The 14905-nt window shown below is 42.4% G+C and overlaps 1 protein-coding gene across 2 annotated transcripts in view; it reads left to right on the forward strand.

The window, feature by feature from the left end:
- Nucleotides 1-2915: 2915 nt before the first annotated feature.
- rock2a (rho-associated, coiled-coil containing protein kinase 2a) overlaps nt 2916-14905 on the forward strand; it is a 34246-nt gene continuing 22256 nt past the window's right edge. For both annotated transcript variants that reach the window (XM_071898966.2, XM_071898965.2), the window contains exon 1: nt 2916-3776. In XM_071898966.2, coding sequence (XP_071755067.1) covers nt 3678-3776 — 99 coding nt within the window. In that variant the 5' untranslated portion in view covers nt 2916-3677. The remainder of the gene's footprint in view (nt 3777-14905) is intronic.

Consider the following 14905-nt stretch of genomic DNA (forward strand, 5'->3'; position numbering starts at 1 on the left):
CTAGACAAACGCCATGTTTTTGGACTAATCCAGCTGTTATGATCCTATAGGAATGTTAATGTGTGAAATTGGAGGGATCTTCTGAATGTCAGGGTATTCCTCTGCAGAGGAGAGGTGTTACAAATCACATGGTCTCTAGCTCCATCTCATGGCTTATGAAAGTATTGGCTTACTCCTCAATAGGGAGGGAGGGTGACGGTGGGAAAAGGCTTGATTTCCTCATAGGGTATTTGATATATATATTTCCATGTACACTGCACTAAATGTGATCGTGATTCTAATCCATTTAAAGTTAATCTTCTTCTTACATGATGGTTCTGCAGTGACAATACTGTCAGGGCACTGTGACCTCTGACCTTTGCACTCCCTATTGTTAGTTGCTTGTAACTGTAAGGTGTTACTGCATTGTTGTTGGCCTCATGACCGCATTGCTTTACATTGAATTTACTTCCTCCTGTTGTGTTTCATCGGTGTGTAAGTATCTTTTTCCTCTATCACTTTATTTAACTGTAATGGAAAAATATAAATGTAAAGCAATTAAATATTATTTTTGTTGTTGTTGTATGTTTGTTTTTTTTAGAATCTGTACATCTGTTTTAGCCCAAATGCTACTTTTCCAAGAGTCTCACATTAAAAACACACTTCAATTGATACAAAATAAAACACACTAATAAAACACTAATAAAAACATAGAAATATACAAATACAGTTTCACTCAATACTTCATGGAGAAAGTCATCATTATACAAAAACAAAATATGAAGTGTGTAATAGGAATTTTAAACCAATTGATCTCTTAGAGTTTATAGACTGATTTATTCACAAAACAAAACACAGAGGAAGCGCACAGAAAAGATAATCATTGAACCGACCAGCACCTTCTCAGCAGAATATCACCAGCCAAAAGGTTGAGGTCCGTCAAGACGACCGCCACTCGCCAAAATACACTTTGACATAATGGGTGATTGTGTGTTAATCGTTGACAAGAAATCCAAATTTCATCCAGTTTGATTTCAGGCTGTAACACCACAAATTGAGGAAAAAGTCAAGGTGGAAGAAAAGACCAGCAGAGACAGGCTGCTGTTAGAGTGGTAATCTTCAAGTTTTTTTTTTTTTGTCAATCAAGCAGTGTGTCCAGTACTGTCACGTCTTTTTCCTTCGATTTTCTGTTGATGAAGTTTGAGTTTCTGTAGGTGGCGCTCTCTTCTTTGTCTGTTCAGCCATGGTGGCTATCACTGGTCATGCTAACTATCCAGTTCTTCTTCTAGTTATTACAAACAACATAAAATTCAGGTGTTTAGAACAGCAAATGTAAAAGCTTGCATGAACTGGCTATAGGTTGAATCACTATTGTGTTATATCAATCAGTGATAGAGACATTTATTTATAGGAGAATGTCATGGATTATGAATTTAGCAGAGGTCAGGCCAATAGGAAGGAGCAAGGTGGAGGGATTCATCTGACTTGTGGTCAAACTGCTCCCTCTGTTGTGTGAAACAGAAACACACTCACTGGCCACTTTATTAGGTACATCTGCTTGTTAACGCAAATAGCCTTCTCCTCTAAATAGAGAATCATGTGGCAGCAACTCAGTATATAAAGCATGCAGACATGGTGATAGATAGGTATCTAATAAAGTGGCCAGTGAGTGCACATAGGCATCACACTGTCAGATACAGCAGGGGCTTTCATACACATAGACAAACATAAGGCCACGGACTTCCATTGGATAGGATTTTCTCCTGGGGATCCCCTGGGGAAACCTATGATTAAAGTAGTCATTCTTATACATTCTGTAACTGGGATCATTTATAGTGAATGAAATTAGAATTTAATTAATTCTAGGGAAATTAAACTATTCCTCATTTTGTAGGGGGGGCCCTGGGGGTGCAGTAATATCATTAATGACCTCAGTAGCTGTTCAGAAAATCAGAATTTGTTTTATAAAGTACAATAATTTGTTTATTGTCTCTGAATATTGCTGATACAAAAATATTTCATGTCACATAAAGGACACGTCATTCACTGCAGGGATGCAGTGGAGGGTGAACCCACCAAAACTCAGGATACCCACCTTTATATTTATGGAAAGGAAAAACATAAATGAATGATTGTCTGGAAGTGTAATTGATTTTTATTGATACTGGTGGATGTTTGCCTTCTGGTGATCAGCAACTGGAGGTCATAATTTACCCTCCTTTTCATTTACCACTACATCACTGATTCTCAGGAAATCTATTTTTAAAAGGTAGTTCAAGATTTTATGAGGCAAGAGAGATTTTAACAAGTCATTTAATCTAATGTTGATTCTTAAAATTGTACTTTTCTTGTTTGTAAGGTAAATCATGTCAGTCTTTACTGTTAAACATAATTTTAAGACTCAATACTAGATGCAAGGACTTTTGCAGTGTGTGTGTGTGTGTGTGTGTGTGTGTGTGTGTGGTGGGGAAATGCCACAACCTGAGGCATAGTGAGTGTCCAAATCACTCACACACACACACACACACACACACACACACACAAACTTTTAGACATTGATGATAGATATTGAAACCAAATAATCATCTCAATATGGTTTGAATGTATCACTGAAGAGAGAGAGAGAGAGAGAGAGAGAGAGAGAGAGAGAGAGAGAGAGAGAGAGAGAGAGAGTTATACACGGTATTGTATCATGTTTGTTTCATTGAATTGAATGTTCACTGAAGTTCATAAAGAGAGAGAGAGAGTGTGAGACCTGGAGAGACCTAGAGAGAGATGGAGAAAGAGAGGTAGAGAAACCTAGAGAGAGGTAGAGAAGCAGTAGGGAAGCAGTTGGACAGCAGAGAGGGCTTATGGGTAACGGAGTGTTCAGTGTGTTGATGTCAGGGGGAGGAGAGACTCCAGGCGCCTCAGTGTGTGTGTTGGTGTGTAGATGTGAGTGCACGGTGAGGAATTCAGAGGCTGCGGGACTTTACTGTCCGGATAAAACAATTTATTTCTCCCCCAGATAAAACCCGGAACACGGACGGAACGAGGAGAATAAATGCGAAAATGCGAGGAGAAATCCAGGAAGAGACTGTCTTCTTATTAAAAATTCAGCGCGGGAGTACAACCGACGTTATCGCCCTTTCAGATGACTTGTGGCTGCACTGAGGGGAAAAAAACAACATTACTTATGGGCTTCAAACGCCGTTGAATGGGGAGAAACGAAGCGGAATTTTTCCCTCAAAGTGAGTCAAAAGCATTTCCAAGCGGCCAAAACCAAAGGGAAGGGGAGGAGAGGGGGGCAAAGAAAACGCCCTGCTGCCTGTTGCTGGTATCTCTAAAATTCAAACTTTATCGCCGTGCTGGAAAAATGCATCCATCACCTACGGGAGGTGATATTATGAGAGAGTAGCTTCCCATTCGCGTTGGAGCACGAAGCGACGAAGCTAAAAGAAAAAAAAAAGGCCTAGCTACTTGGCAAGTTTGAGAAGCGGGGAGTCTCTTTCTGCTTTGGGAATATTTTCTCTTCATTGTGCACACTATTCCTATCGGAGGCGAGTTGGGTGGGCTGAGAGTCCAAGGCTGCTCTGCGAGGCCCACGGCCATTAGCCAGGAACAAAGACGTTTCACATGTAAACTCAAACAGTTTTTGGGGCGAAAAAACCCTCCTCGTATTCAGCACTGTAACTTTTTAACTCACCGACGCTGCGGACATGTCACTCGGCGCCGAGAGAAGGATGGAAACCCGGCTGAAAAAACTGGAGGACATGATCAGAGATCCCAGATCTGCCATAAACTTGGAAAGTTTGCTGGTGAGTCTAGTGGTGGATATACCTCATATATTATTAATAATTACGCCATGCTGTCTATTCGCGAAACGCTAGACAAGTTTAATAAGTATGCATATGCTTAGATATTGGCATTTATATTTTGCTACCATTTCCACATTTTTACCCGCTGGCGAGCCGTTCCCGTTTTTTGTTACAGTAGGCAGGCAGACTGTGATGCTGCCCAGGACGACAGTTATTCTCTATTAATCTATTTCTCATCTCCATCAGTTATGAAACTGTCCTGCAGTGAAGTTTCCATTCCGTCTTGCACAATATATTCCCACTGTAACGCGTTTGAAGAAGAAAAAAAAGAAAACAGTCAAAATAAGAGCACATGGTCGACATAGGCCTAACTAATAATTAAGCCAGAGTGCAGACAGTATAGCTGGTGGCTGTATGCACTGTCTGTGCAGATTAGGATTAACTAGTTGGGAATGTGCATGTCCCACTTGGTCTGTTTATGAAGACTAATATTTCCGGCTAAAACTCCCGCCTGGATAGGAGTTGGGGCCCACTAGACCAGGACAGCCCCACTTCTACTGTCCACTGACAGGACAGTGCTAGATCCATACACCTACCCACTGTTGTTAATGCCCTGATATACATGGTTGGGCAGCTATTGTCCACCCAATCTAGTCTTCTTTTACATTAGATTGAGGAAAAATCCCTGCTCTTGATGTAGTTTTAGACCAGTTGTTTATGTAGTCATGCTTTCAAATATACTTTAACCTGCACAAAATGAATCCAATAGCATGAGAGATTATGTCTTTCCTCTGGTTTAATGCAAAACTTGTTGTAGAAACCTTTGGAAATCTTCATGATAAAGCTCAGAGATAGTTGTAATCCTAACTAAATGAAGGAATGTTAAGTCATCAGAAAAACAACACCGCTGAGCATGCTATCCTCTGCATGACCGATTGATTTTGTGGAGACTTTTTGAATCAAAGTTCTCTGTAAAATACATAAACTTATGGGTCGACCCTTCAATGCGTTGTATGTCAACATTATTTGCTGGCACAAACTTGGTCAAGGCCACATATTCCACCTTTTAAAGCTACCTTAAAACTCATATATTACAGTAAAAACAGACTGTGATTCACGAGTCTACAGGATGTGAATCATGTAGATGCTACTTAAAGGCATTTCTTTGTGTTGCTTTCCCAACATAAGTTTCCTGGGAAGTGAGCTGTTGCCTTGCCAACATGAGTTTCCTCTGAGGCGAGGTGGTTAGAAGTTAAACTGGTGATTTCAGATGCAGATTCTTCAGTTGTTACACAGCTAAGACCGGCATGCCACTGTGTTTGCACTCGTTCCTTCGTGTGTCTCGATGAACCTCGAGCAGTAACCTTTTTTGGAGCATCAGGGGAAGCACCGATACCGTTATTGGGCCTGTGAAAGGCTAAAATAGGGTATCAATGTTTGACATTTTTTCCAGTGCTGCAATCTGAGACCAAGAGCTGCATGTAACATGTCAGAAATTGAAGGAAAGAATTTGTTTTCTGCTTTATTCACAATAACACAGCAGAAGTTAGATCTCTCTAATGGAGAAAAATAAAGTCTGTATTATTGAGTAATGGATCGGTACTCTAGCGGAGGAGACTTAATACTCTGAACGGTGTCCAAGGTGACCAGGGAGGGTCATGTCGGTGCATCTCTGGATAAAAGCTTTTGGTGAGTGCAGTCTAGGCTTAAAGCTTCACTAGGCAAGATTTATATGTCAAAATACACCCGTCTTATCATCCTAAATCACAAAGTGGGGCTGCAACAGAGAAGAGTGTCCCATCTCCCCCTCGATTCAGACCCTGTAGATTCACCCTATTTGCCCAAAATATCTAGTGTCAGTCATTGGTGGGAAATCTTCTCCGCCCACAGGAGGAAGTAATGGAGCAAAATCCAAACTGTCTCCTAAACAGCAGTGAGCAGCGCTCCGTCCAGAGAAAGCTGGACTCACCAACATTAGATCTTTTCCTCTCTCATCTCTTTGGTTTCCTTTGGTATGAAGCATCACAGAGCAGCCGGGTTGGTAAACATGAATGTGCTGTGAGCAGTTCACTGACGTCATGTTACAGGATTTCTGGGTATTGAAGTTACCTCTTGCTGCCATTTGGAGCCTAGTGTAGCTTTAAAGTTACATCAGTTCCAGGGGTGCTGTTTGGATTTCTGGGCCCCCAGACAAGATCTGACACTGGTCCAGTACACCAATGCATCTATCTTAAACCGTATCACCTCACCTCTCTACTGGGCCCCATGTAGCTTTGGACCCCTGAAAGTAACCCTCCTTATCTCCCCCACTACTAGCAGCACTCCTGATCAGTTCTCTGAGCTTGCCTTAAAACACAGAGCAGCAGAATACATGGCTGAACACCGCTCGTGTTTACTTCCTGCATATGAGTCGGGGAGATAGAGGTGTTGAGTGTTCTAGACAAAAGTTGAGTGGGAAGCATGCGTAGGAGGGAACAGGCTGCAGTTTTCCATTTTTAGCAGCCTCAGTGCTGTCGCTGGGATCAAGAAGTTTGGTTGCTGAGGGTGGGATTCTAATACGCACACACACACACATACACACACACACAGAGGGTTCAAAAATGTCCCTCTGTGCAGGTGGCATAACATCGTGCATGCTTTTTCGTGCCATAATAATTGCTCACAGGCACATTTTCAGTAAAGAATGAATCACAACACCCCTGCTATTCTGGCATAGCAACAGCAACAACAAAAAAAACTGTAGAAGAAACAAGGTGGAAGGCTTGTTGAGTTGCTGAGTAATAGATTATGCAGTCTCCTAAATAACAGCTCAGCTAGAGACACTGAAGAATTAATTTCAGGGCAGTAATACCTTTCATTCCTCTTGAGGTTGAGTTGAGATGTATTTAAGGCTTTGCTGAGGAGCTAAGGCTGACTGCCCTAAGGCTATGGAAAGCTGACTGGGTGAATCTGCTGCATCAGTCTACTGGACTGAATGACATTCCTCTAAAGAATGCTGCCACATCGACCATCTTTAAGTTAGGATATACTGTGCTCTATCACTTTAAATAGACTTGGATTAGTGAGCAGCAGGCCTATCCTTGATCAAAAAGTTTGAATACATTTTTCCTGTTGCGTCATTATATCCCTATAATAATACAGACCGATCTTTTGATAAGACACTCAGGGCCGGTGCTACAACAAGAATAGAAATCTAGTCTTAGAATATGATTGTGTGTCCAACAGAGATTCCACTGAAAGCAATTTTATAGCCTAGAATGAAGCCTAATCCATGTCTGTGAAACTGCCAAGTAGCCATGAGAAAATCGCCTGCAAACAACGTCACAAGAATGCATCTGCTTTAAGCTCAGTACCCTCCTACATTATAGTCATATACACTGTAAACCAGCCACTGTAGTGCCTCTATCAGCACTAGAGCCGATGCAACCTAAAGTATCAGCAACCTTTTCCCGTGCAAGCTGTAATGATCTTTATTTGGCAGCACACCATTGCTGACTGAAGTGCTGGACTCACTTGGCAGCTGGGAGTTTAGTGAGTGATTGCCGAGGGCGAGCAAAAGAAAGGGCATTTTTCCAGATTAAAAAAAAAATGGACATTTGATTGCAGTCGCATAAGTTGCCTTTCTGCCGTCCTTAAGGAAATGACCTCATTGAGTAAATAGTTGGCAGCTATATATGGGGCTCAAAGTCCCTGCGAATGACTGCACTTTCCCCTTTCACTTTTAGCCTTATCTCTCTTCTCTCGCTCTGCTTCTCTCTCAGCCTCCAGCCAACCCCCCTCTCTTGCTTGTTAAACACACTGCAGGTATTTTACCCCAGTTGTAGCTCCAATTTGGGCATCCCAACCGGTTTGAGTTGGGAGTGCTGTCAGCCAGGTCTGAAGAGATTTTTGGTGCAGTTGGAATTGGTAATTTTGTAGTGTGATGGGGTGCATGACTCAGTCTAATACCTTGCTATTCAGATAGTGTCAGATAATTTCAAACACAATGCTTAAAGTGTGAGCGATAACTTGCAATAAAGAAACACTTTGGGAATTACAACTCCAATAGCCCATCCAACATCTTATTCTTGCAGAGTACATTTCAACTTATTAGTCTTATTTTCTTGTTCCAGCATAACTTGTGTCCCTCTGGTTTTGAACTCTTCTGGGGAAGAGAGCATTTTTCAAGACTAGATATGTGCCTGCTGTTTATCACACAGCCGGGAGAGCAGTGTGGGAAGTCATTTCTTAGTCTTAAGGCTTCCAAATCATCTCTCGTGACACTTCCTGGGTACCTCTTTTTTTATCCTTGCCCTCTTGCATCTGCATTCAGAATGACGCTCTAACTACGCAGCAGTAGGAGATCAAGTGAAAGTGCAGCTGTCTGTCACATAGCCTAATGCACTTGTCTTATTCAGTATTGTCCATTCTCTTGCCTCCACTCTTTTTCCACTTTCTTTTTCCATTCACTTATTCTCCTTTGTTTCTCCCTTTCTCCCTATTTTCCCCCTTCTCCTCGCACCTTATGTTTGTCACACTTCTCTTCACCCAACATGTCTCTCTGGTTCCTTCATTTTTTCCCCTTCTCTTCTCTGTTTCTTTGCTCGTGTCTCCCTTCCTGGTATCTGTCTATCATTGCTTCTCTCTACCCTCTGCATCTCCTCTCTCCCTTCATTCTCCATCTTTTCCATTTCTTCCATTCACCCTACCCTGTCCCCCTCCCATAGTTGGACTACAGTCTTCCCTCGTATGTGTCAGTTTTTAGGGGATGAGGTAGAGGGTCAGGGGGGATATCCCCATTCTGTGTTTCTCTCCATGTCTTTAGCTTGAGAGCTGGTGTCCGGTCTGTCTCGGGAGTGTAGTTGAGTTGCTCGCAGGCAGCAGCAGCAGCAGTCCCGGCTGCAATGTGCTAGCTGGGAGAAACACTGCCTTATAAGGCGCTGGGGACGGTGGCCCCGGCCAATTTTTTTTGGAAAACAAGCCAGTCTCTCTGCTCCACACCTCCTCTGGTGAGACGGTCGGGCCTCTCCGTGGCCTTTTTTTGGTTTTTGCTCCACTCCAGTGAAGAAGACCCGGCGTCTTCCGGGTGTGCAAGCCCTCATCAGTCTTAAAATATGTCACACTTCACTTCAGGGCTGTAGCTTACAGTCTCTTCAGTGGCCACAACTAGGAAACATGATCAGGGTTTTCTCTGCCCATTAAAACCATAGGCAGCCCTCCTGAGTGTTTTCTGAGCACCCAAGATAACATGCAACATATTCTGTGTCATTTCTTTGTATCAGGGTTTCAGAATGGACTCCGAATAATCTTATTTCACCTGTAATTTATTACCTCCACCAACAAAGTTGGAAGGAGTTTATGTTTTCACCTGTCTTGCTTTGTATGTTTTTTAGCAAGATATCTCAAAAAGTTAGGAACACATATGGCTGAAATTTAGTGATAGGATAGATTGCTCTTGGCTCAAGGATCAGTTGATTAGATTGTGGTGGTGATCTGGACCTGCGATTTCTGTTATTGGACTATTTTCGTTTATTAGCCATAACTATTATGCTGTGTTCATGTGCTGGTGGGAAAGTGCAACGTCTGGGACTTGCAGGTCAGCTGTTAAAGAGCATTGCATTTCCATTCTAATTTGTTGGAAAATCAAACCCAGAAGACAAACGATAAACAAACAAAATCTGTTACGGAGGCTGCAGCTTTGACAGTTGGAGAATTGTTCAGCGTTGGCAGCAGTTTGCTCTCCACCGAGTGCCTTCTAGTTGAATAGGTTGTTGTTGATCTCATTGCTCTGATACGCCGGACAACTTTTTGAACAACATGGCACGTCTACTTACTTCAGTTCCTACTGGCAGGTATGTCAGAAATATTTAATAGGATTTACACAGTTAACAGGAAGTGCAGTGTAAGCTTGTTGCACCATTGTTGCCCTAAAGCATTGTCCAAAAAGTTGCCCACTTTATCACCCAAGCCTCTTGTAAAGCTAGTGATTTAATGCATCAGAAATGCATTAATAGATTGCACAACAGTAGTCAATTGGTTAAGCCCACTACTGTCAGTGCATAAGAAATGTCTTGGCAACAAAAAATACCCTGATTGATTAGTCTTTATTTATTCTATTCTTTATGTATTCTCCTCAAGGAAAAAGGATTCCACAACCCGCTGTAAAACATTCATTACAAACTGAGCAGCCATCAAAGTCCGTCTCTCACACACACACACACACACACACACACACACACACACACACACACGTCACAGCACCTTGACTAGAGCTTACGTAATACCTTGGACAAATAACAGAAGGCATCAGCAGGCCACAGTGTCAAATCCAAAATCCCACATACGGAGATGTGATGAGGGACACAAAAACATAGGAAAACCATAATCTCCCATTAGGAATGAATGGGAGTTCTATGTCCAGAACAACTAAAATCTGGATAAAACCTGCAAAATCTCGTCCTTGACCATAACCATAATGACACTAGGACTAGTAGGAAGACTGGAACTGAATTTCCTAATTTGTTCACATGGTTCTCATGTTAAAGAAAATACATTACGTGCATGTACACCCTGAGAAGATCCCGTCTTAATCTTACGGATCTTCTTGTCTAGACACGAGGCTGTTGGAGAGGCGATGTGGCCGGGCACCTAACAGTGCATTCAACAACAATGCGTCATGGTTCAGCTCAAGTCGCTTTAACTTGCAAATACAAACGGCAGTTCCTTTGCTAATAATTCAGCTCTTTGTTTATATTTTGGGTATGACAGTCGGTAAACTGAACCCAGTCATGCAAAGCGGACGATCTGCGTTCGACACTGGCTAGATACACAAACCCCAGTGTTGAACTGTTACTGTTGGCTTCTGCAGCATCTTAACATTGTTGGTCAGTGAGCGTTTTAAGGGTTTGTTACCTGAGTCCGAGTGTATTTTTAGTTTTTAAATGAGGGTTTGAGTGAGTTCAGGGACAGGAGCGGAGAGAAGAAGAGAGAAGAGAAGAGAACAGAGGAGACTCCCACGCATAATGCTCCATCCATCTGGCCTCAGAATTATCATTCCATCACAACCTGCTGCTGAAACACAACCTCCCACTCACACACACACACACACATGGGCACACACATGCATATACACAGGCTCGGGCACTCATGGACACATTCGCACAAACACACACACAGAGAAGAGGGATGTTCATTACTCACTTGATCTTAGCAACACAGAAGCTGTGCTGAAGGCATCTAACAACAAGAGTGGAACAATTCATCACACGTATTTATGAAATAGTTTTGGATTGTGAATGAGCACATCTTTCATTCCTTTTATCAAACCAAAACAAGAGCGTTTGTGTGTGTGTGTGTGTGTGTGTGTGTGTGTGTGTGTGAGGATTCAGGTGATATGGGTTTGCGAAAGCTGATACTGATACCAATATGTTTGAAGTGAAGCTGCTGATGGACGATATTTTGTGCCGATATTCAATATCTATAAATTTGACCATTTTCATAGCAAAAATAAATTCCAAGTGTTCACCCCTAACTGACACTGACTGACCGATATTGTATCCAATACACGTATTAAAAGGCCAATACAACCGATATATTGGTCTAACCCGTAAGTTGTGTTTTGGACACTAGCATAGTAGCAGTTATTGAAAATCTCCACCGTGAGAGGCATGCTACAGTACATGAGAACTTTGCCACTGTATTGTCCTTTTAGTTTTTTTAACAAATGGAATATTACCACAACCATGGAGCAAGTTGAGTGTAAGTTCAGCTTAGGGCCGTGGTCGCATGTCACCTTCTCTTTACCGTTTTTCCTGCCACATTCCTCAGCATGCTCTTGTGCCAAAAATGCATAGGGCATAGGAGCATGGGACAAAAATCTGTCAAATGAAAGAATAAGACATACTGTAGCTGCTCCCTGAGGGGACATTAGCTGTGCTTTTTGCAAGCCTCTCCAGGATTCTTGCTGTTCTGTGTCTTTCTTGGAGAGTTATGGGCCCTGCCTGGCACGGTCCCCCCAACTCTGCCCGGCCCTCCGTTTATCCCGACGACTATTTTTAAACGTCTGGAATTCGATCAAAACATTAGCTTTCTGCTCAAGCCTTTTAAAGCCCAGAGCACCGCTGCTTGTTTTCTGTTCCACATGCCTAGTGATGAGATGGGTAGGAGGGGAGGTAGATTATTTTTTTTTGTGGGGGGGGGGCAGGGTTTCCGATGCGCTTTGAATAGTTGGGTTATTCCTCCCTCTGTTCATCCCCTCTCAGGTTAACATCATCGCATTCCTGACTGGTCGATCCACGTGGCTTTTTATAGGGTGATAAAGAGTGGAAGCAGGCAAAGGGAGAATGACAGCTCAGTAATGTCAACAGCAGGTTGGGTAAATAAAATGGAATAGAATAGAGCCCGCTGAACCAGACTGCTTATAAAACTCTTGCCTGCTGCTTCTCTATGGCTTTAACTCCTTTCGACTCTTTGTATTTTTCAGGAGTTGCCAAGCAACCCAGCATAACCCGTTGACTTGATTACAGTATAGCCGAGATAAAAAGCTGAAGTGCAATCTACTAGATATATAAGAACTGGGACTGATAAGCCTAACTGTACAGATACTCATACCAGCCTGTTACTGTAGTTACAGGACAGATATGACCCGGTCACAGCAGTAACCAGTATATCAAACTGTGGTGTAAGAACTGACTTGCTTTGTAATTATTTAGATTGATTGTCACAAAAAAAGATTTTCACCTGGTAAGCTGAGCCAACATGACAGTGGGTGAGGAAGGGAGGAGCGGTAGCGGTCTGCAACAAGTCCAAATATGTCAGATACATTAAAGTTTAAATAACTTCTCAGTCCAGTTTCACACTTCCCCAGACACTTGTCAGTTATTTAATATTTATAAAGAGCTGCTTTGACTCAGTAGCTGAGAAATGTCCTCCAGAGGCTTGTTGGCATTTTTTTTTTATAGTAATGCTAATGGAAGCAGATGGGAACAGCTCCACGCAGCCATTTCTCTTGTGTAACTTAAGTGAACTGCTTGTTATGCATGAGCTACAGGGAAGTCCTGAAATCTTAACTCATTTCATTTTTGTCTTGAATATAGTTCTGTATAGCATTTAAAGTGTTAAATACACTGTTGGAGGTGTGAAAAATGTTGTGGTTTCTGCTGCTGAGAAATCCATCCAGCCACGCAGACCTATGTTCTAATGGGTCTAGAGTTTTCACACTGATTTCAGTTGCCAAATTGGACTTTTTTCATTTAACGGCCATTAAAAAGGTCTTGGAACATCTTAAGTCTAACTTGATGAAATTTGCAGACATCCTGGACCTACAGGATGTCAAAAGAGTTTTATAAGCAATAGTAAGCGCTCGATAATTGCACATGAAATATTTGCTGTTGCTTAAAAGATGTTTTGCCAAATAAAAAGTGTGTGTGTCTGTATGTGCACACACTTGTCTGCATGCATGCATTGTGTACTTTGTTATGCGTGCGGTGGCATGCATGTGTGTGTTTTCCTTTTTCTTGGCAGCAGGCTCATGCAGAGCAGTAGTAGCAGCAGAGAATGCTGCCTCAGAGGAAATGACTTGCACACAGGGACTAGCTTCATGACACAGTGAAATTATCTGCCAGCCCTGGGGTGGGGTGGATCATTTCCTGTATTGCCGAGCTTGTAGGGAGATCCGCGTGTCTGTATTTGTGTGTGTGTGTGCACGCGCGCCCCCCGGCGTGTGTATTTTCTTCCCTTAAATAGTAGTTTTGTGTGAGGTCAGTCCTTTAATGGGGAAGTGAGGTTTAGATGATGAAACGGAGTGTGCAGCTCGCTGCAGACTGACCGGAGCAGGGCAGAGAAAGATGGAGAGAGCAGGAAGAGAGACGGATAAGATAGAGGGAGAGCAGAAGAAAAGGGCAACAGAGGAGTGAGAGAGAGGGGAAGAAAACGAGGAGAGAGGAAGTGAGAGGAAACACGATAGAAAGATCATGTCATCCTGACTAGCAGTGTAGCCACAGAGAGAGAGAGGGAGAGGGAGGAGAGAGAGAGAGAAGAGGAAGAAGAGTGTGAAAGAAACCAATTGACACCATTGGGTCAGACTGGGGTGGCTGTACGCTCTGTTGTAACGTTTGGCTTGGCGCAGCATTTCAAACAGCTCTGCATTGACCGTTGAGGAATGCACAAGTTGATAGATGACTTCCTCGTTGTGTGTTATGCACTGTAGCGATTGGGGGTTTGCATAAGTTTGTCTTTCGCTTATTTATTGGTTGCCATATATTGACCTGCGTCAAACTATATCCAATATAAAAAGATTTAATACTACAAATCCTCAGCTTGTGCTCAGATAACCTAACACTCTGCTGCCAGTACTATAGTTAAATTCCCAACCGCTGTTCCCCACAGACACAGACTCACAGTTCTGAAACTGGAGTACAACGCCACCTATGGTATCACTTTCACTCTTAAATTGATTTACCGAGCTCTTGATACAAGGACTTACATCAGGCAGCAGTTAAATTTAAGATTCAGGTGGATTTTGCATTTGCTCTGGTTGTACGTATTGGAGCAAAAGTGATTTGAAAGTTGCAGAATGCTTTCCTTAAGCAAGTCCTACTCTTAAAAATGGATAGAATATGAATGATAACTAATAGCTGCTCAAATAAAAACCATGATAAGGGATTGTATTTACACCAATACAGTGGTGCATGGTGATTACCAAAATGACCAACTTTCAATCCCAGGAGTATAACCTCTTTCTTCTGATATTCCCTGGAGTCCTTTTTAAAACAATGTGATGTGCAGACTAATGATAAAAGCTATGTTTCAGCTTTCATTCCCTATAAGCTGCACATGGCAACAGGGATCCCCGTGTAAAACGGATTTCTTGCTGTGCTCAGATACAAATATTGCACAAATAAGCAGTACCAGATATCCATGAGTAGGGTAAATAAAACTCTCAACCAATGACTGCATGCAGTGCCGAGAGGAGAGTTCACTGCATTTCCTTTTGAGAGCGACTGCTTCCAAAAGCTCACAGAAATCGTCACAAATTGAATGAACGACAGAAGCCTGTTTATCATTTGTCAGTTAGTGATGAACCTCATTGACAAAATATCACACTACATCAACTAGGCTTCTGGTGGCAGAATTAATCATTTTCTCATCAT

The sequence above is a fragment of the Centroberyx gerrardi genome, chromosome 17 (assembly GCF_048128805.1).
Source record: "Centroberyx gerrardi isolate f3 chromosome 17, fCenGer3.hap1.cur.20231027, whole genome shotgun sequence".
Taxonomy (NCBI): Eukaryota; Metazoa; Chordata; class Actinopteri; order Beryciformes; family Berycidae; genus Centroberyx; species Centroberyx gerrardi.